This window comes from Heloderma suspectum, chromosome 13 (genome assembly GCF_057233095.1).
Source record: "Heloderma suspectum isolate Gila_16-S chromosome 13, 16-S_ref, whole genome shotgun sequence".
Classification (NCBI taxonomy): Eukaryota; Metazoa; Chordata; class Lepidosauria; order Squamata; family Helodermatidae; genus Heloderma; species Heloderma suspectum.
In genome coordinates this window covers 2,415,593-2,437,822 of record NC_139470.1, presented here as the reverse complement: position 1 = coordinate 2,437,822, position 22,230 = coordinate 2,415,593, and the positions used below count along the sequence as shown (strand labels likewise).

At 49.9% G+C, this 22,230-nt stretch overlaps 1 protein-coding gene across 4 annotated transcripts in view; it reads left to right on the top strand.

The window, feature by feature from the left end:
- FAM222A (family with sequence similarity 222 member A) overlaps positions 1 to 22,023 on the top strand; it is a 119,056-nt gene extending 97,033 nt beyond the window's left edge. For 3 of the 4 annotated variants that reach the window (XM_084820281.1, XM_084820279.1, XM_084820282.1), the window contains one exon: positions 62 to 1,974. In XM_084820281.1, coding sequence (XP_084676407.1) covers positions 62 to 1,308 — 1,247 coding nt within the window. In that variant the 3' untranslated portion in view covers positions 1,309 to 1,974. Of the gene's footprint in view, positions 1 to 61 lie in introns of all 4 variants that reach the window. The other variant, XM_084820278.1, reaches the window with a different exon arrangement.
- Positions 22,024 to 22,230: the final 207 nt, after the last annotated feature.

The window sequence follows — 22,230 nt, the reverse complement described above, 5'->3', positions numbered from 1 at the left end:
TGTCTCTCCCCCGCCCCCCAAAAACATGCACTGAACACGCTGCTGTCTTTGTTTCTTATAGGTGAAACGATGGCCCCCACACATTCCCCACGGTACCCTAGCCCAGCTGAACTGGACGCCTACGCACAGAAAGTGGCTAACAACCCCCTCACTATCAAGATCTTTCCCACCAACATCAGGGTTCCTCAGCACAAGCACCTTAACCGTACGGTGAACGGGTACGACACGGCAGGACAGCGCTACAGCCCCTACCCTGTGCACGCCAGCAGCTACCAGGGCCTCCTGGCCATCGTGAAGGCCTCCTCCAGCAAGGGTGTCATGAAGAGCGTGGAGGGCAAGCGGACCAAGGCGTCCCCTGCCCACGTGGCTGTTGCTCCCTACCCGGTGACAAGCACTTTAGCCCAGGGCCCTTCCTGCGCAACTCAGCTGAGCTACCATGGCACCCAGAAGCAGATGGAGGCCCCGGTGCCTCCCAACGTCACCGTGGCCGCTTCGGCGCTCCCACACGCCGGCAGGAACCTGGCGCTGCCCCAGTCCAACCTGCCCTCCATTCAAAACATCCTCTTCCAGATCAATCAGCAGTGCCAGGCTCAGAACAGCCAGCCGGCGTGCCAGGGGGGGGTGGTCACCAACCCCAGCCCAGCCAAGCATGGCACCGCCAGCGGCTTCAGCACGATGGCTGCAGTGGCGTACGCGGGGGCCGTGCTGCCTGACTGTCGCAAGGGGGCGGAGCTGGGGGCAGGCTCCAACTCGAGCGGTGGGCCAGTGGGCCCCAAGCCCGGCCTCTACCCTGACAGCATGGACTACCTGCTTTGGCGGCAGCAGCAGCAGCAGCTGCGGATGTACAGTGCTGGCAGTGGCGGCGGGGGTGCCGTCAGCAAGTCGCCGGAAGTGTGCGCCGGGATCTTGCGGGCCTACCCCATGGCGGGCACCGCTGACAAGGTGAGCTCGTCGCCTTTGAACTGCGTGGGCATGCATGGGAACTTCTCAGTGGGGCAGTACTTTGCGCCCCCTTGGAACAGCATCCTGGTCACCCCAAACAGTGACTGCTACAACCCCCAGGAGCTGGCAAATGGGCACCGCGAGCTGGGCGTGCATCCCTCAGACGGGTTGCCCAGCTTGCCCAGCAAGACGCTTTGCAATACCTCCATCCTCAGCAGCAGCCTCCAGTCGCTGGAGTACCTCATCAACGACATCCACCCCCCTTGCATCAAAGAGCAGATGCTGGGCAAAGGCTACGAGACCGTCTCAGTGCCGCGGCTCTTGGACCACCAGCATGCCCACATCCGCTTGCCTGTCTACAGATAAGAGCCGCCTGCGCCCTACCCTGAACAGGAGGGCACGTCACTTCTGCTACTGGCCCATTTCCCCCGTCCCCTTCCCCAGCGCCGCCAGGGTCCAGGCAGCCATGCCGGGGAAGAGGGACAGAAATAGAAACAGCATGGTTGGAGAGACGCTGGAATTTCACAGCTTAGGTTGTGCAACTGGGCTGCCCCAGCACGGAGGAAATCGCTTGTCTATTTAGCTCAGAAATTTTGTTTTTGTTTCTAAGAATGTGAACAGGGAGATGCTATCTAATTTTGCTGCTAACCCAGGGAGAGAAGGCTTTTGCTCTGCGTATGTGTGAGGACGGGAGTGTGTGTGCGCGTGTGTGTGTCTGTGTTACCAGTTGGATTTGCATGTGGAAGGGTCCCTTTCCCTCTTCCAGAAAGAAGTTTCTGTCCTGTGCTGAGTTCAAGTGGGAGTTTTTAAATGGATCATTACTGGGACAGGGGGTGGAGGAGATTTACACCCCCCCACCCAGCCCACTCCCTTGGATCTAGGTGGCTTAGTGGTGTGGCTTTTCCTACTTTCTAGTTGAAGTCTGTAACTTGCACTGTTCCGATTTAAAGCTAATAATTGGGGAGGGGAAGGTCTGGAGGCTATTTAAGGAAGGAAAAAAAAAACACTTGAAAACTTGAAGCGACTTTTTAGTTTTAGTTAAACCTACTGTACATTTCTGTGTTTGGCTGCTACACGATGGATTCCCTCTCTGTGTCGGCATAGCCCTAGGTGATGGTTGCTTTTTGAATTAAAACCTTACATTTTATTATTATCATTATTTTTAATGACGGTATTTCATTGCCTGTGTGTGTGTGTGTGTGTGTGTGTGTGTGTGTCTGTCTGTCTGTCTGAGAAAGCTAGGAAGTTGTGCTAGAGCAGCCTTCCCCAACCTGACACCCTCCAGATGTGTTGCACTACAATTCCTATCATCCCCAGCCAGCATGGCCAATGAGAGTTGTCCAACACATCTGGTGGGCACCGGATTGGGGAAAGCTGGCTGTGAAGGGAAAGGCCATCTGGGAAGATATATGTTGCCCTGCTTTCTTTGCCCTTCACCCTAATCCTTGCTGCCCCTTTAGGTTCATCTTCGTAGCACCTGGCTGTGGATGCATGGTTTGAGAGGAGGGGTGGTTGGGGAGCCAAGGAAGGGCATGTAATTTACCTCTAAAATGTCACAAGCAGGAGACTATATGCTTTTTGTTTTTGTTTTCCGAGTAGCTAAAAACTGGATTGGACGCACAACCGCTCGTTGGCCCCAATGCAATCTCTCTCTGTCACACTCCTCTGCTTTGTGGCTAGTAATTTTTCAAATTCAGCTTGGCCCAAATGCAAACTTGGTTGGGCAGATGGCGGGGGGGAGCTGGGGTTTGTGGGATGGTGTTGAAAGAGCAGGAGATGAGCAGGAGGGGAAATGTTACATTACTGTTCCGGCTGTTGGGAAAGGGCTGTGTCCGTTATGCCTTCCCCATCTCATTCCTTCCACCTGCCCAGATCGAGTTACAGGAACATTGTTGATTCTCAGACAGTAATGTATGTTGCGGTCGACTATATCTTTGCTCTGTTCTAGAGGCAGCTTGCAGGTGAGGAACATAGAAGCCCATTTAATGCATCTCGTGTTTCTAAAGGGTGCCCCCCCTCGTTCCAGGGTATAATATTTTGCATACTTTAATATCCTCCTTTAAAAAAAAAAGCAGCTCTTGAAAATAATTCCTTTTGCTCTGCTATTCAACCCATGCAATTACGTATTTAATAGATTTTATTCAAGGAATTACAGATTTTTTTTCCTCCTCACTGTTTGAAAAAGAGAGAGAGAGAGGAGAGCTACCCCGTACATCCAAGCAATTGTGCTCAGAATATAGAGGTACTGTGTCTTTAACCACCTGTTCCAGCACTAAGTGCATTTACAAATCTCTGAGAATGTGTTTTTATATGAAAAAGCGACCATTATATTCTACTGTGAGAAGTGCGCTCTGCACTATATTGTTTTAAAAATGAGAGAAAACAAAAAGATAGAAAAAAAAACAGCAAACGGTGTCTCTGGATGTTGTCTTTCTTTTTTCTCTCCCCTCTCTCCCCTTCCCCCACCTCACCAAAAAGAAATTAAACCTGGGCTTTCACTGGATGTCTGATTCTGGAATTTGCTTGCATGCTGTCCCCCTCTCTTTCCTGTCCTTGGGCTGGGGGAACCACACTGAGGAGCATCTCCATCAGCGTGGTGGCTGGAGCTCCATTGGCTGGTGGAGCTGCCCCACCCACCAACGCTTGCCTATCCAGTTCAAGAGAAGAAGCAGGTCTCCGCCTGTATCCCTATGCACCCTTGTGTTCTTGGAAGTACTGGGGAGCTCCGCACCCTCACTGGAGCACCTGTGGAACCCTGGATATGAACACAGGAGCCCTGCCATTGTTGATGGAGCTGGGGAGGCTGACGACCCGACAGAGTGTATTGGGGATGGATGCTGTGCCCCCGCTGCACAGGGTTTCTTTGGACACTTGGGTTGACTGATCTAACACACCTGGTCCCTCCGGGCAGGGGCACGCAACCTTTTTGACCCGAGCCACATGTGATGCTGGGTCAGAGGTCAGGGTCCGTATACACACACATGCGCGCACACAGGCACGTGCACAAAGACATTCCAGCAATCCTGGTACAGGATTTTTTGTGAGGAAAAGGATCTTTCCTCACTTGCAGCAACAAGGGAAGAGTGATCTGTATCAGGGTCTCTGGGGGAGGAAATCTGACAGCAGGACGGGGTCAGTGCAATCTTGGAGACTGCAGTTAAGGCTGGGTGGGGGGCAGGGTTGTGCACCCCTGCTCCAGGGTGACAGTGTTAGTATGCTGGTCTCCACTAGGTCTCATGGCAAATGGGGTAAGTTGCGAGGCATGCTCAGAAATCATGTTCCCGATAGAGGAACCCTTGTGTGATCTGTACATCTGTTTTGGAAGGAAACTCTACACTTCTGTCTTAAAAGCTAAAACGTTCCAAATTGTTAATGGGGTAAGGTCCCACAGGGCCCTGCCCAACAGCAAGATGGAAGAGAAATACATTATTGCTGTGCAATGTCCTTCCTCCTTGGAACGGTATGTATGAAGAGAGGGAGGCAGCTTATTAAAGGTGGGTTTTGACAGTTCCTGCACTACCACAACCAGCATACACTAGTTGACTATAAAGCTGGGACACATGGCAAAACAAATACTCAGCAATGTCAACAGCTGTTGTTCCTTGGGGGGGAAATGTCCATATTCATTCAGATGATCCTAGTGGTGATGAAGTCCCTTTGAAGTATGTCCTCTGGAACAACAAAATTGACAAAGTCTGTTGGTTTTAACTTTAAGGGTGTCTCAGGGAATGCTCTTCATTTTCTTTATTGTGACGTCTTCCACTCATAACGTGTGTGCCCGCCACTTCCGTCTTTTTTCTCGCTGCAGAAAATCGGTTCAGGAAGAAAAGACAGAATAGCTGTACAATGCCATTGAATGAATAACACTAGGAGCCCTCTGTCTGGAAGCTCCTGAGATGTGATGCCCCCTACACCGTTATTTCTGCTTGGCCTAGGAATAATTGGGAAGTAAAAACTCAAGGCTGGACTGGCAGGTGGCTGCTGTATGCAGACGAGAAAATTGGAAGAGAAACCAAGCTGGGGTTGGGAGAGGTCGATGCAAACCACTTGGGGCAGCCTGATAGTCCAAATGCCTGCCCTTTGGTTATTTATTTATTTATTACATTTCTATACCGCCCAATAGCCGAAGCTCTTGGCAGAGCTCAGATGGAGTTGCTAAAAGGGCTAACATCCATTGTTCTAGTATTTCAGCTCGGGGCTACAGTGGTGAAGGAATAAGGGACACTGCTTTTGCCGCAGTGCCACATCGTTTTGGCTTGTTGAATAAATATTCTGAGTGACTGGTGATGTGCCTTCTAATCTGAAGCATAGCCCCCCTTGCATTTTTTGTTAGATCCATAATGGTGAGGCAGGGAGAGGGAATTGCTCAAAAGACACCAATCATTTTCAGTGTTCAGTGAGCATTACATTTATTATATTTCTGTACGCCCAGTAGTCGAAGCTCTCTGGGTGGTTTACAAAGAACAAATATTGATGGCACATCCAGAGGTCAGTTAATTTTTGGAACCAAGATACATTGTTTCAACACTTCTGTCACAGTCAGGATTTGCAGGTGGTTCCATTCCATACTGGTTCCCCACCTGTTGGTCTGGCTCATGGCTACTGGTGTGGGTCGAATGTGCCATGTTGGCTTTCTGTGGTGAGCAGCAGATGAAACGGTACATGACTTTAGCAGTATGGTAAAAAAGTTAGCTGTTTTCTGGATATGCATTGTGTCAAACTTGTGGTCACTCTGGGACAGGTTATCTCAACTTCTGGTTGTCAAATTTTCCTGAGTGTAGAATTTTATCTGGAGATGGGTCTTTTTGAGAGCACTGAACGTTTTGGGTTGCAGGAGGATTGTCTTGATTTATCAACATTTCTAAAGATTTGGATATGATAGTGTGCCATTTTCCTCCTTTTTTAGTTTCATGTTGGTTTCTGTACCTACCACAAAACCTCCTTTCCTTGCCGAGCAAAATTTTACCACACAATAAAAATCCTGCTTTTGGGTTGCTGGTTGGCCACTGTGTGAACAGAATGCAGGACTAGATGGACCCTTGGTCTGATCCAGCAGAGCTTTTCTTAGGTTCTTATGGTTTGGAGGCCATATTTTTGCTTCAACCTTTGCCACAATAGTATAATTCCCATAATCCTCTGCTCTACTCTTTGTGTAATTTGCTTCTCTATTCTCAGCTGTGCCAAGCTTGCCCATAACTAAAACTTCAGTTCCCATAATCTTCCACCCACGAAGAAGTTGCACCATAAAAGTCACAACTGTGTGTAAATTAGGATAAATTGTTACCTTCTTGTGCTGAGTTGTCTTTACTGGTTTCTCCATACCCCCCTCCCCCGGTCCATGATCCTTTGTTTTTATGAAAGCACAGAAGACAATGCCATTTTTAAAAAAGAGTTAATTATTCAATGATAGGTGTCTTTGTACCACTGTCATGGCATGGAAGAACATGTATAAGAGCAAATAATTACACAACAATTTCACCCTGTATCATTTCCCAGTAGAAAATTATCAGCTAAACTCCCTTCCACAATGGCTTTTGAGGAAAAGGAGGGCCTTTTTAAAAAAAAAAACTTCTGAAAGGAGTCGAGTCCTGAACATATCCTTGGCAACTGCAAAGGTCAACAGATAATTTATATGATACATAAGAAGTGGAGTTTCTTTGCTGAACAGCAGGACTCCATAAGCCAGCTTTTCAGCGAGGGTTTGGGTTCGGCCGGTGCTCTGAATTCGCCCTAGTTGCTACACTCCAAAAACCTTGGTGTATCTTTTGTCCCGCCCTCCGTTCCTCGAGACAAAAGACCGCAAGTTTCCTCCCTCCACCCACAATACATTTTCTCTCTGAGGTGAATTTATCTCCTGTCGGCAGATGTCAGTAAAAGCTGTGGAAGAGGGATTTATTTTATTTGGGGGGGTCTTTTTATGGTCAACCAGCAGGCTTCTCCGTGCCGTCTCAGCTATGCCGCGTTCTCCCACTCGGCTGACTCTGGCTGCCCTTAAGTTCCCAGGCAACTGAGCCAGAGTGCTTTCTCCCAACGGTGACCCCATCAGCTGTGGGCGAGGCGGCAGATTCCTGCCCTGAACAATGTGCTCTTTGCATTAGGATAATAGTATTAAATTCCAAATAGATTTCAATGCTATCACTCATGCCCTTGTCCCCCTCCGCCGCTGAGACGCAGCGACATATGGTGCTCCATTATGTGGGCCTCCGGCCTAGCAGAAAAAGGCTTTTGCGCTTAAACAGCTGGGTGTTGAGAAGCAGGGCATGTGTTCATTTGAGGGTGACGTTTCCCCCGCTCCTGCTGCCATGGTAAAAGAAATTCACTGTCGCTTCCTCATCCGGTGATTAAAAGGAAATAAAAGAAAGAAATCACCTCTTCCAAATAAATACCTCAAATGGAAGTGTGGTGATGCCTCCTAACAAGACCATCTAGACCAGCCTTCTTGAACCTGGGGCTCTCCAGATGCTGGGAATTATGGGAGTTGCAGTCCAACACATCTGGAGAGCCCCAGGTTCGAGAAGGCCGGGCTAGGCAGTATTACAGGCTTAAATTGAAATCTGGGCCTTGACTGAAATTATGTGCAAAGCTGCTGAAATAATTCTGTCAGAACAGGGTTCCCCGAGTTTCTGTTCCTCTAAATAACAGCTTGGCCCTGTGAGGAGAAGTCTAGCAGGCAGCGTATTTCATTTATTTCTTTCATTCCCTACTTTTTGTTTTTATATGCTGGCCTTGAAGGGGAGGCCTAGCGAGAAAAATATGCGCTGCCAGGGGAGGCGAAATTTCCAAGATGCCGGCGTCTCCTGCTGCTCGTCCCCACGTGAGCCTCCTCATTCTTCTCAGGCACTCCCCTTCCTGGAATAGGCACAACACTGTTGTCGGTTTGGCTGCTCACACGAAGGTTACTCCATATTGGGGCAACGTCTGGCAAAATTACCTTCATTTGTCTTTTCTTGCACACATAACAACCTGTCTTCAAATTTCATGCTCGTTGGGGAGAGGAGGCGGAAAGGAAGGAGGCTTGAAGAAACCCAAGGCTTGGGAGTCCCTCTGCTGGTGGAACGTTTTAAGAATCCCCCCCCCCCTTCAAAATTGCTTGAAAGAGGGTGAGGAGGAATGGCTGTTTTGCCCTAGCAAATTGCTTTTATTGTTACATTTACATCCCACTTTTTTTCCTCTTGCAAGGAACCCAAGGTGGCTTACATGATGCTCTTCCTCCTCTCCATTTTCATCCTCACAACAACCCTTTGAGGTAGGTTAGTCTGGGAGTCAATGACTGGCCCAAAGTCACCCAGGTAGTATCATGGCCAAGCAGGAACTTGAAGTCAGGTCTCCCCATTCCCAGTCCAGCACTCTTTAACCAGTTCCCACACTGCTTCTACAGTAAAATAAAACCTTGCTGTTGCAGCAACATTGGGTTCTGTCTACACTACCAGGGTCAGCTGGTTTGCTGGTCACCAATTCCCCCTCCATCTCCCCACATGACATAGGATCAGTCATCTTCTGGAGGGCAGGTGCTGAGAGCACCACTCATGCCACCAGGGTTCCTTGAGGATTAGCCACAGCAGCTGAGGCTTGGAGAGTGCACATAACCCTGGGCACGCCAGAAGTTCCAGATGTGTGTTTATTTGATGCATGCCCTTATGCATGTGCAGAGTGCCATATCTTGATTCATTGTAGTCCACACGCACCATCTTGGGATCAAAGGGAAGGGTTTCCATAATGGAAAATTCTAGAAATTAAGCCTTGCATTCTCCCGTCCCTCTCACCATGGGAAATGCCCCTCTTTATCCCAGGGGTTGCATTTGGACTGGTAAACTTGTCCTTAAGAGCATGTTTAGAGAGGCTTTCCTCCAAGGACAATTCCTCAGCAGGAAAACCTACTTCTCCTGCCCCTGCCTTTGTTTCTCATGTCCAGCACCTCCTCTTCCAAGTTACAGCATTTCAAGGGCAGCTTGGGAAAAATGGCTAATCCTTGTTGAAAGGTTCACTAGTGATGGTGGCATGGGGAGCCTCTCTTCCTTTGCTGTTGCCTGCCAATTTGGAGTGGCCAAAAGCGTCCTCCTGGCTACCCGGACCGTTCCTCCCTCACACCAGGAGGACATAGTACCACTTCCGTTCCCACGCTTGCAGCCTAAACATGGGGAAAAGGCCAGCCATTATCAACTGTTGCAGCTTCGATGGTGCTGAACCATAGGAGTGCTAGGGAGAAGTTTGCTCCTGTTGTGACGGATATGATGATGAAATGCACCACTCAAAACACATTTCTTCCACCACTATGCTTTTCAGAAGAGGCTCCATCAGCCCTCCCTTCTACCAGATGCCATGAAATGGGGATCTTCTAGTTTTGTTCACTAGTTTACAGTTTTTTCATGAGTGCCCTTGTAGTCTTCACATCCATAAAGGCTACAAACTTTTTTTTTAATGAAAGCTGAAATTCTCGAGATATTGTGTCCTGTGACTTTTCTGTGCTTGCACGTAATTGGAGAAACACGGGCCTGCCACAGTTTAAATACACAGAAAAACACTTTGCCATCTCTGCATGCAATTATTTGGCTCCTTTTCGCATTCTATGTCAATTTTCAGTTTATGTTCAATGTGCTGAGTTTTCAGGAGCCCAAGAAGCACACCGGATGTTAGTGGAAGTGCTTTGCTGTGAGGAGGGTGTGTGGAATCCAGCAAGCCGTTGCAGCGGGGGCGAGAAAGGATCCAATTCCATTGTGAATGGTAAGACAGATATATTGTCTTTTGCTCCTGTAACTCCAGTCCCCGTGTTTCTCTCGATATTTATGGCGTGCCAGGAGGGGAGCACTCACGCACCAGCGCTGTAACCACAATGACAGCCAATCAAGGGAACAAAGAGGGATTGGCACAAAAAGAGAATTTCACCGAGGTTAATGCTACTTTGAGAAAGGTGGGAGAAAGAGGGGGTGGGGAGGAGAAATCAGCACAAGAGATCTGGCTGCCTCGTGGCATGCTCAAATTAAATTGTCTGCGGGAAAAAATATTTGCTTAGATCTTTGTTAATAAAAAAATGCCATGGGGAAAGAAGAGAAAATAAATGTGGAGGTGCTACATTCTGCTGAAGAACTGAAGAGAAAATGAAGTTGAAAGACTGTCTCACTGGAACAAAAACCTACAAGTAACAGCCATGTTAAGCCTAGCCGGATTGACTGGAAACCAAAGCCGAATTAGCTCGCCTCCAGCTGGACATGCAGCATAATTTGGCCATATCCTCCCAATCAGCAGGGTGTAAAGGAAATACTATCCTCACCAAATAAGCCACAAGTGGAACCTGCTTCACACGTGATATCCAGTCAAAGAAACAGGTACACCTGCTTTTTCGTGTATTTTTAAATACTGTTTGAGAATTACTTTGCACTTGTCTTGTTGCAGGGCATCAAGGCTTCTGAGTGCTGTGTGCTGCTAGCAGCGAGCTTTGGGGTCTTGCTAAATGCTTATCTCCACAGTTTCCAAAGAAGTAGAGCTGGAGGGCTTTTGCGTTGGCCCTTTATACAGGCGGCAGAATCCTGAAGTTGTAACATCCTCCTCTCAACAGAGTGCGGACAAAGCACTCTCAGCAGGGTGCAAAGAAATGCTCTCTGCCACTAATGCCGTATGATGCAAACCCAAGCGCAGAAGAGACCCACGAGATAATCATAGACTAGTAGGGCTGGAAGGGGCCTACAAGACCATCGAATCCAACACCCTGCAACTCCCATAATGTATACCAACATCATCTTGTACTAAGAGGAAATACCCTTAGCAAGAGACCACTCCTCTGTGGCTGATAGGGACAGGTGATGTTTATCTGACCCCGAGAGATGGGGTGGGAGAGAGAAGCAACCGGCTCCTTGGGTGACCGGGGCACTGAATTGTAAAGCCAGCCTCCCTCTACAGTGAAGCATTTTTCTTTGTCAAGCAGGAAAACAGGCCACCTCCGCCACCTCCCCCTGCCGAGGAAAGACCAGGCGTTCTGATTCCACAGGAAGAGACGGGAAATGATTTTCTCCAATTACTATTGCAAAGTGACACCTGATTTACTGTGGGAGCAGCACTGGAGCTGGGTCACTTCCTTTGCTACCTTGGGCCTTACTCCTGAAGAGCACCCTAGGGACGGGAGGTCCAGGCCATAATGAATCTCCTCCAAAGAGGCAACCCAGGTATGATGAATCTGTCCTCTGACCCTATAAATCCAGCCAGCACCGTATTTCATCCTTCTGGCAAGGATGAAAGAGTGAGGGAAGGCGGGAAGGCAGCGTGGGATTTGTAGCTGGATCTGGAGGCTGAAGAAGAGAGGGATGTTCTGAGCCAGGTTAATGCTGTGCACGTCCTGCCCTTGGACTTCAGCATTCATTAATCTGCAAGAGCAGAGCTGCCCCATGCTTTCAAATGGGCACAGTTTAGCATTTCTTCTCCCTCCGCTGCTCCACCACAGTCTCTAACAACCGTGCCCAACCCGGTGCCCTCCAGCTGTGTTGGACTACAGTTCCCATCATTCCCAGCCATGCCAACACAGCTGGAGGGGTTGGGAGGTTGGCCTTAAGAGCACATGAGTTTAAAAGAACTCCAGGCTTTTTATCTGCCCTGGTGGCATGTATGGCTAGTAATGAAAGAGTGTGTATAACAGCAGAACTGTTTTCATGTTAAGACCCGTTAAGACGGGTCCTTGTTTTGGTCTTGAAGTAAAAACAAGGAAACGTGGCATCTTAAAAGTCTAGCCAATGAGCCGCCTCAGACTAGAGTCCACTTGGAGACGTCAAGGACTCGTCTTAAGTTGTGTCCAGCATGATAACCAACCACACAGTGGCTACGCATCACGCCGGTTATTGGCTCCCTCCAGGAACAGAGCAGAGACTGCGTGCTTGAACGTCAGTTGCTCAGGGACGTAAGTGGGGGAGGGCTGTTGTGTCCATGCCCTGCGTAGGGGTCTTCCTGGAGGGACCTGGCTCTCCACTGTGGGAAGCAAGATGCAGGATGAGACACTCTTTGGTCTGACCTAAAGACCAAAGGTCTTTTGGTCCAGCAGGGCTCCTCTGAAGGTCTTAATGGCCTGTGAGAGAGGGCTGACTTGCAGGGGGGGGCAGATCTGGAGAGGACAAACGGCACTCCACACATTCAGAAGCCCAGACTCCCTGGTGCAGGCCGCTCAGGTGAAGTCGACAAGGCTGTGCAAGAGCATATGGTGGAGAACCTGAATCCCATGAGAGACCCAACTGCCCTTGGTCTATTTCCCATGGAGCAGCCTTTAGGCCCTTGTAGGTCCTGCCTTGTACTGAGGTGGTGTGGAAAGAGATCCTTTCTGGGAGAAATTGCCCTGAGAAAGATTTGTTTCAAAATGCATTAGGCTTTTTATGCTGCTCTTGCCACAGATCGGGGTGGGCAACTTGCAGCCCTCCAGATGTTTTGACCAAAGCATCTGGAGGGCCACAATGTGCCCACCTCTGCTATAGATTAATAGCAAATCTTGATGTGTGAAGGAAGGGCTGCAGGGGGGGGTGTTTAGAGCAGAGGGGATGTTCAGACCTTTCCCTGTTTGCAGCTTAGCTGTCCATGGGGTTGACCCCCCAAGCTGGGTTCACTTCTGGTATGATGTCCAGAAGTGTAGGAAGTAACACATCCACACCCACATGGCCTTTCTGCTCTTTACACTTGGGTTTGCCTCGACTGCATATCAAGTGGGTGCTGGAGGATCTGATTTTGCCGTTCCCTCTGGCCTGGCTCTAAATCAAGCACACAAGCTCACCGTTTGCCTCTCTTTCATTGTCGGTGCTGTCCTTCCCCTGGCCCTCCAACCACCCCAATTTCATTTCATAGAAAATAGGCAAGAAATTTAGTCTGGTGTTGTGCAAGTTAGAGTCTGGGGCAGGGTTAACATAAATAGAACTATGTTTCTAGTCCTCTTTGTTTTGAATATTTATGTGGAAATTTCAAGGGGAATTTGTGTCAGGCCCCAGAAACCACGGCGCAGTTTCGGTGTCCTCTTACTGATCCAGTAGAGTAGCACAAGGGTGACAGGGTCCCAGTCCCTCTCCTGGCTCAGCACACGTGCCTTTGTAATGTCTGGGGAAATTCAGGGCAGAGGGCAGGCACTGGTGCTGTAAGGCAGCAAGGAGAGGCAGACAAGGGATGCGAGGAGCAGAAGGCGGCTGTCCAAGGGCTTGAATCTGCTGTGAGGCGTGGAGCAAGCAGGAGAGGCAGGGATATGGCATATAGGTTTGGGGCTGGGTTTCTCCATGAAGGAGAAGGGGCGATTTCTCACCATGGAAATTGACTCCTACGCGAGCTGTTTATGAGAGATGGCCAGTGACGCTGGGCTGCACGGATCTAAAATTGAGCCCCAGGAGATGGCGATTTTAAAAAGTGGGAGCATCAACACGCGGCTGACGCCAGAGCCTTCTCTCCCTCCGCTACTCACCCCGCAGCAGCTTTCCTGTGGCATTCGGCAGCCACCAAAGTGGGTTGTTTATTCCCTGCGACCGCTGAGCTCAGTAGTCACACCCTCCTCTCTCAGCACGTCACGCTGACAGTCCTGTTAGGCGAACGTCCCCAGCACAGGCAGCTGGGCGGGGCTGGGTACATGGGGCAGCTTCCCTATGGGGCGGAGTATAGGGCCTCACCATGGGTTCAGCCTCTTCCCTGCACCAGCCAGAAACTCCAAGGTAAATGTTTGTTCTTAGGGACGGAGATATGCTCGTTACTGGGGGGGGGGGGGGAGAGACTTCCCCAACACCCGGAGATGCCGGTGTCCTCAAGTGGTGCTCCCAGGTGCACAGGGCTGGGGTGGTTCTTGGCTGCTGGCCACTCCGCTCCCATGCCCTTGGCCTCATTCTGCACTCACAGATGGGAGGTGGCTTCTCTGCCAGGCCCAAAGGCTCCATTGCGTGCCCAGAAATCTTATTACCTGCATTAGGAGGGCTACCAGCAGGAAAGCTGCTGTCCTATTTCTTGGAGACGCTCTGAGGAGGGGGCTGGCCCTGCGTGCGGATAAAGCTTCTTTCCTTGATCGGACTTGCTCTCGCTCAAGTCCAGCATTGCTGCCTCTTGGTGGCAGTTTTATTATGTGAGTTAATTTTCTTGAATGACGCGAGGAACATAGGCAGCTACCTTCTACTGAGTCCGGCCCTCGGTCCATCTAGCCCAGTATTGTCGACACTGACTGGCAGCAGCTGTCCAGAGTTCCAGGCAGGATTCTTCCTTTGCCCTTCCTGGAGAAGTCAGGGATGGGAATTTCTGCATGCAAAGCAGGTGCTCTATCACACTGAGCTAGGGCCCCTCCCTTTGAGAGCCCTGTAAAGCAGCATAAAAATCAGTATTAGCATAACATAACAGGATGCCAAAGCCAGGGCCATTGGCCTTGGGGCGGGGGGGGGGGGAGACCGAGGTCATGGCAATAGCCCACCTGCTCTTGCCACGTAGCAGCCCATCTATGCTCCATGTTTTTGGGGTGGAAGGAAGGCGCTTTGATCCCGATCAGGCTGGCTTGAGCTTCAGCACTTCTCTGAACCTCGTCCTGGGCCCAAAGGCCATGACGGGAGTGCCTGGCCTGGCCGCTCCCTTTGCTGGAAGGAAGTCGCTACCCGAGCACGGCTAGGCTTGGACTCGCTCCGATTTCTCCCTGCCCATGTGTCCAATGCAAATTCCCTTTGATAGCTCCCCTGGTCCTGGCCGACGGGCTGCTGTTTCATCTTGGAGTTTCTTCCGGAGTTAATCCACCCCTTTGAAGTGGGGAGCAACCAGTGGGAGCATTGGAAGCTGAGATGAGGCATTTTCTGGCTGGGTTCAGAAAGTTTGTCGTTTACCAAAGCGGGTGCTTTAATCAGAGACGTACAAAATGGTATCGCAGTGCAGGAATAAGCTCCTCGCGTAAACGTACTCTGGAGACAAAGGAAAATAAACCCTGTACTTTTTCTGCATAGCCAGGCCTGGCCCATCATACTGCTGCTATCTCCCACTTGGCATATACAGGAGCTGCGGGCAGGTTCATCTCCATCTCACAGAAAGCTGCTGCTGGTTCTTGCAGATCAGGCTATATGGTGAAGGTACAGGAACGGGCCAGGCCTTGTGTTTCCTAGCCCATTGGCAAGACAGACTTTTGCCACTTCCTTTATTTGTAGTCACGCGCGCACCCCACCCCATCTACCCTAATGCCACCCATTTTGCTGGGCTGAAATGCAGCTGGAATTTGCGCAAATTGCAGTTGGAATTTGCACAACTTTCTATTTACCAGGGTGGGAGTGGGGATGAGCTGGCCTGACTCGATGCAGATTTGAGTTGGGGAAGTGAGCCAAAGTCTGGGGCGGGGGGCAAGCTGACGAAATCTCCGTGGGCTCCGCTCCCCGAATGGATTCCTCTGACATCCCTAGGCATGGTCAAGCACAGGCTGGTGACCAGGTTCCAGAGCAGGCAGGCAGATAAGGCTGTCCAGCAGCTTTTCCTGATGAGACTTTGCTCAGACTAAGGAGCAGACTTGGAGGTTAGGGCTTTATCGGGCCTAGTGAAGGGGCATGGAACCACTTCCATCCCAAGGGTTGCGTTGCATTTTGGAGAAGTTCTCGGCTGCATTTCAGTGGGGGTGGGGCTAAAGGCAAAAGGGATGGGGCCAAAAATAGCAGCCTATTTTGGCTTAAAGTGTTACTGGCGATAACTCAGCCTTAGGGGAGGGACTTCACTTTTTAGAATGGGGTGCGGGGGAACTGCACAAAGGCTGGGCTACCATCTGATGGTTGGTTGTTGATGGAAAGTGGATCCAGCCAGGGGAAGCGGGTGTGGCACTTGGGGGACCTCCAAAGGGCCTGAATCCACCCCCCCAGGAGGGCTGCATTTGGCCCCCTGGCCAGAGTGTCTGCACCCCTGACCTTGTGGGTCCTGACTGGCTTGTGGGCTGAGCTGACAGAAGTCTGGGTGGTACTTGTGTTTGCACTGCCGACTGGGTGGGGGATTATGGGAGTTGTAGTCCAACACAGCTGGAGGGCATCAGATTGTGGAAGGCTAATCTACAAGGACATTGGTGACACTTTCCCCCTTTGAAATGGGGGAGAAGTTCAATGAAAAGCTCCCCCAGGACCCTGCTGGTCGTCGGAACTGTGCAGTACCCTCCTGATGGGTGCAAAGGTGTACAAGAACCCAGGTGGGAGTCTCCACACACGCTTCCTCCTTAACCACCGTAAGATAGCCAGACACGTTGATTGGGCAAACACACCCCTGAAAGCAGCGTCAGTTGCCTGTTCAGAAGTACACTTAGCAACACGTAGCCTGAAAGAATAAAGTGTACGGGGACCCTCTCTCATTTCTCTCTCAAGCTTCCAACCTGTCTCTTGCCAAGCCAAGAGGCGTACAGCTTAATAACATGTCAGAAGGGGGGAAAATAATAGCATTTTTGCCCTGCAGAACTGGCCTGATTAAAATACAGTAATAATACAAATAATTTCAAAGGAAGGAGCACCTGATGAGGATATTAAACACTGGTGAGTGAGGAGGCAGCAACTGTAAAATTGCCTGGCTGAGAGAAGATTTTAAGGGGGGGGAGAAAAAAACCCTCGGCTCATCTCTCACTTTGACTGAACGTTCGCTTCCAAAATTAACCTTCAAATTTATCTAAAAATAAATTTGCTGCTGTACTTGGCATTCACTGAGCCTCGTGCTGTCTCTCTCCTCCTTTGTTCGGGGGCAAGAAGGTCTGCCAGGTCTTTCGGAGAAAGTGGCTTACAGTGTGGGGCAGCAGGGGAAAGAGTTGCCCGAAGGATTGTTGCAATGGCTGTGGCAGAGCAGAGAAGCACTCTCGTCTCTGTATTAGGGCCCCTTTCCCCCTCTTTCCCCAATCTCCCATAACACCTGCATTGGGTGACAGCAAGCTGACCCATGTGGCTACCCCTTTTTGAAAGAATCTGGGAGCTCCTGTAGCTTTGGGGTGATTTCATCAGGGCTGACTCTTCTCACCCTGCAACAAAAGCATCCATGTTCAGAGGCAGGCATATCTCTGAGCACCAGACGCTGGGGACAAGGCACGGGCCATTGCCTTCATGCCCTGCTTGGGCTGGGGGGCTTCCTGGCAGAACCTGACTGCCCAGTTTTGGAGACTGAGCACCGGGCTAGATGGACCTCCTGGTTTGATCTGGTTCAGTTGTTCTTATGTCCTTCTAACAATCAGGGCTTGCTTTTTAAAAAAAATCCCTCTTCTAAAGCACAGTTAAAGGCGCCAGTCACTTTGCGCGCTCCCTGCGGCTGCTTTGCTTTTTTCCTTTGTTTCTGTTTATCGTGGACCACAAAGGTCAATTTACTCCAGCACTGACCATAAAAGACACCGATACTTGTTTATGACCCAGGACTGTTAATGTAGCACCACATTTATAGCTGGGGGGTGGGGTGCTGCGTAATGTACATAATATTGACTGAGGGGCTGGAATGTGTTTTGCAGCCTCAGGTTGCGACTGCTTTACTTGGTGAGAGCAGGACTTGTTCCAGTCAGCGGAAATCAGGCTCGAGGCCTAGCTGCCGCCGCCGCCACAACACAAGCCTTCTGTGCCATTGCCGTGGCAACACCTTTCACCTGGGTCAGTCGTGGCGCTGCCTCTGAAATGGCTACGAATGACTCGGTAACTCATCAGAGCCTGCCAAAAAGAGGTTCACCAGCCCTTAATATAAGTCAGGGCTCACTAGCGCTTCGCCCCCAGACCTGTTTCCACATAATCCAAGGGCTCAGCCTTGGAAACTGCCAAATCTTCTCTCCCAGCCTGACACGGCACCCCCAGAGCCAGCACAGTGCAACAGCCTTGCAGGATTATAGGGCTGTTGCTGCGTTCAAGAACTTTGAGTCAATCAGGGTACAATCTGATACACGTTCAGGCAGAAAAAAGCTCTACAACGCCCAGCATTCCCCAGCCTTAATCTGAGTTTGCATAAATGTGCATATGGGTAACCCAATAGTTTCTGAAGCAAAAAGATACTTAGGATGCAGTCCTGTCGGGATAGGCAGCTGCCTCCGAACTCGGAGGCGACCACCTATCCAATGCAGGGCAGGAGAAACGTGGAGGGGATCGTCCCCTCTGTGCTTCAGCCACCCTGCGTTTTCGGCTAGACAGCCGATTTCAGCTGTCTAGCTGTGGGACCTTGGAGCGCAGGAAGCGGCAGCCAGACGTCACATAGGATGCGTTGTACCGATATTTCCGACTTCCCCGCCCCAAGACGCCCCCGGGAATGCCCCATTTTTGCCGCTCTGCGCTCCCTCTTCCGAGCACAGAGTGTGGGGCCGTTCCGCGCTGCCTATGAGGCAGCGTGGGGTGGGGGTGGAGGTCGGTTCTCAGGGAACCGACTTCGGAGTGCGGGCTCCAAGGTCAGTTACCGGGAACCGACCTACCCTATGGCTTTCTAGCCGCTGACTAGCGGCCATAGGGGTGCGCCTTGAAGTTGTTATACACATCTGTGACATAGCAGGAGCAGGCTTTGAGACATTCCTCCTTGTGCAAGAAAGAGAAGGAGACACATTTAGTTATGTTTAGAGTAGACGCATTGAAGTCAATGGGACAAATTAGTCATGACTAACTTAAGTCTCACTGATTTCAGTGGGTCTGCGATAAACCATGACTAAGTCTGGATCCAACACATTAAAAAAATCTGACTGATTAATCAAAGATCGGGGCTTTTTAGTCAATCGAAAGGTGAATTAATCTAACTGATTAATTAAACATTTCAGATGCAATTAAAATGGGGTCCCCAAATGCAGATGGCAACCCTTAATGCCATTTCCTTAGTAGTTTTGTTGAAGAGAATTTTGGTTGCAACAGCTTCTCCCAGCTTGATAATATGCCGCAACAAGCGCTGTTCCTCCCCTGAGCTACAGTTGTCTTGCAACTGGTTGCTTTAATTAAATCGCTCCCTCCTTCCCTCAGATACTTCTGCCTCCCACTACATCAGTCTTTCTTGCGTTATTATAGCAGGATGGGGGAAGGGGAGAATTTGATAATAATTTTTTTTTAAGATTGTATTTAAGCACTGACAGGTGAGGGCTTTAAAATCTCTTTCTGACTTCTAAATTTGCACAAGGAGAATAAAGAGCTGGGGGCGGAGGGAAAGAAGGGAAGAAAGTATGGCTTTTGGTAATGTGCTAATCCTAATTGAACAATTACCTCTTCTCCTGAAAAGTTCATTAGCACAACGCTTATTGTCAGCTATTGTTATTGTTTTGATGAGTGCTATAGAATCTATTTTTAAGAAAATTCTAAATGTAAAGCAGTTTCAACACTCAAGCTACTCTACACTTCCTCTCCACCACCAATTTCTCTCAATTTGCCAATTTCGCTCAATTTTAGAAATAATGGACACCATAAGTGACCAGAAGATGCCCACTGATCCAAAAGGGAGTACTGCAAGAAGGTGCATTGGGACAGCATCCACCAGCCATACGACCTCCCAAGCTGAGCCAAGATCGTCCACGTTTGAGGTACTCTGCATGCTCTCAGAGACAAGTTCTCCTTTATTAGCAAGATGAGAAAATACCCATCATAAGAAAAGGTAAAGTGCATGGGGAGTCAGCATCAGGGCAAACTTCCCAGCAGTCCAAGCAGTCAGACCACGGAACCAGCTGCCTAGGGAGGTGGTGGGCTCTCTGTTGCTGGAGGTCTTCAGGCAGAGACCAGACAGCTGTCTGTCAGGAATGCGTTCAACTGGATTCCTGCACAGAGCAGGGGGGGGACTCCGGGGACTCAGTGCCCACCTCCAACTCCATGGGTGTGTGTGTGTGTGTGTGTGTGTGTGTCTTGTGTGCAGAAACTGACAGGGTCTCTGTTGGTTGAGGCTGTGTCATCCAGTGTTAGGAAACAGTGGAAGCTGCCTTATATGATGACAAATTATTAGTCCATTCTTGTCTGCGCTGACTGCCAGGGGCTCTCCAGGGCCTCAGCGGAGAAGGGCCTTCTCATCGCCTGATCCTTCTTACTGGAGATGCTGCCGGGGACTGAACTGGGGACCTTTGCATGCAAAGCAGGGGCTCTACCACTGAGCTCCGGTCCCTCCCCAACCCCAAAGGTGCAACCGTCAGGGACGATGAGCTGGTCCACTGCACCCTTCTCTCCAGTATGCAACACCTTGCTTTTCCCCTTAGAGGTGAGTTGCGACGATTCCCTTGTCTGGGGCACCGATTCCCTTGTCTGGGGCACCGTGAAGGGCTGCACCTGTGGGATGGGGACCAGTCCTGTCACGGGTGCTCCTCAGCCTTTCAGCATCCACACTGCTCCTCTGTATATCCATCCCACATTCTGTTTCTCGGCCATGCCAGAACACAGGACGGTGTGTCAGGAAGTGGCTTTTGGGTATCAGGGATGAGCGTGTTCCCGAGGATGAGCCGTGGCCTCGAAAACATCGTGCGGCTAAACCCGAGTGAATGAGCCCCAGCACTCGTCCCATTCTGTTGCAACCCTGGCAGCATTGGGAGATCAGATCCTGGACTCGAAGGGGGACGTCTGAATACCATCTGCAGCAGACAGAGATTGGGCTGTGGGGCCGTGGGAGGTCAGAAATAAGAAGCCCCCTGAAAAACAGCCCATGAGCTTCATTAGTAAGAGAAACCTATCGGATTCTCTCTCTCCCTCCCCCCCTCTCTCTGAGCATTAAGTCTCCCCAGCTTAAATGAAGATTTATAGGCACCTTGTTTTCTTTAAATGAGGCTTTTGAAAGGCGGATCACTGGAGTGTGGAGAGTTGGATATATTATCCTTTCAGTTCTAAACACAGTTGGGAGAAGCATTTGGGGGCTCAGTCTCTGAATCTTGCCCACCTACCCCAATACAATCCTTGTAGCAATAATAAAGACTACCATTGAACATGTGCAGAATGAATTCCCTTGCTGCTGAATAACTACGGTTGGCACACCACCCCTCTGGGTGAAGGGGATACAGCCTTGAGGTAAGAGGGTTTGATGTAGCCGGCCTCTCCTCTTAGGAATTAAAAACGGTGAATTGTCCTTCAAGTTGTTTTATGTTAAAAAGGGGGGGTGGAGTATTGAGCTGATGGCTACCTGTGACTCACACCTCAGCCCTGCCCACTAACCCCAGACTGGTGGTATCGGTGGCCCTTCCCTGGTGGTTCAAAGAGAGACGTTCTCCAAATGCCCACGGGCACCCACTTTATTAAGAAAAAAATGTTCAATGCCTAAGCAAACCAGAGACAAATTATTTTGGCAGTAATCCTTCAAACCCTGAGAAAAACGATTGGGCTTGTTAATGAATCCAGTTCTGAAAGCCACCCCCTCATCCCAGTTGCCCCCTGAAACAGTTTCATTTAAATTTGGGGATCCAGCTCAGCTGCCAGTTGCAGCGTTGCAGCATTTTGTTATTGCAGAAATCTGGTTGCAGAAGAGTGTGCAACGTCTTGAGTTTCACAGCATTATTCAACAGGCACAATTATTTGCCCCCCTTCTTTTTGCTGCTCCCAGAATCAGTGTTGCCATTCAGAAAGCATTGATGAGTAAGTAACGCATGTGCACGTCAAGCCCTAGCTATGGCAGTTTTGTTAGAAACAGGCTGACAACTTCTTCCGAGGTCTCTGTAAGAGAACAGCCGAGAAAATCCTCATCAGTGTCAAAAATGAGATTAATGCTGGAGCTGCAAAGATGTAATTTGGAGTTTTTCCTCCACTGTGCTGTGGACTAGTTAAGTGCTTACCAAGAAAAAAAAAAGCCTGCCTTAGAATATTTACTCTGCGATTTCACATCACTTGCTTCGCTCACTGCTGGCTCCTCTGACGCGTGCGATTTATGCTGCGTTCCATCATCGCCCAAGTGCCTGTCCCGCTCCAGCGTGACAAAGCGCAGTTATGACCCCGGCAGTGATTGCCTTTCCCCGGTGTAGGATGCAGCCTGCTGCCCACTCACCTCCTTCCCACCCCCATTGCTTTGCAAGCGCCATGGACACGGCAGTTTCCAGGTCTTCCGGAGGAAGAGCACCGCACGCAGGTCGAGCTCTTTTACCCAGTCTGCAGCTTCTCTTGGTCCGTTACCACATCCTTAGCATGTAAACAAGGGTGGGGGAAGTTGGTATGGAAAACATAATGGGAGGAGGGTAGACTTTGCACATGCTCAAAGCATGTTGTCTTTGATTTTTTTAAAAAAAAGCTTGCTCTTTGGGAAAGGCACTCTGCACATGCTCAAGGATATTCTCTTTTTTTCTTGCCAGGCTCCTGCTGAGATTCAGCAGAGTACTAGAGATACATGGGGAACATACTCTGTCTGTTGAATGTCTGCCTATCATGCACCTAAGGGTCATAAATTCTGTTGGCAACCCCCCCCCCCCCCGCCGCCGCC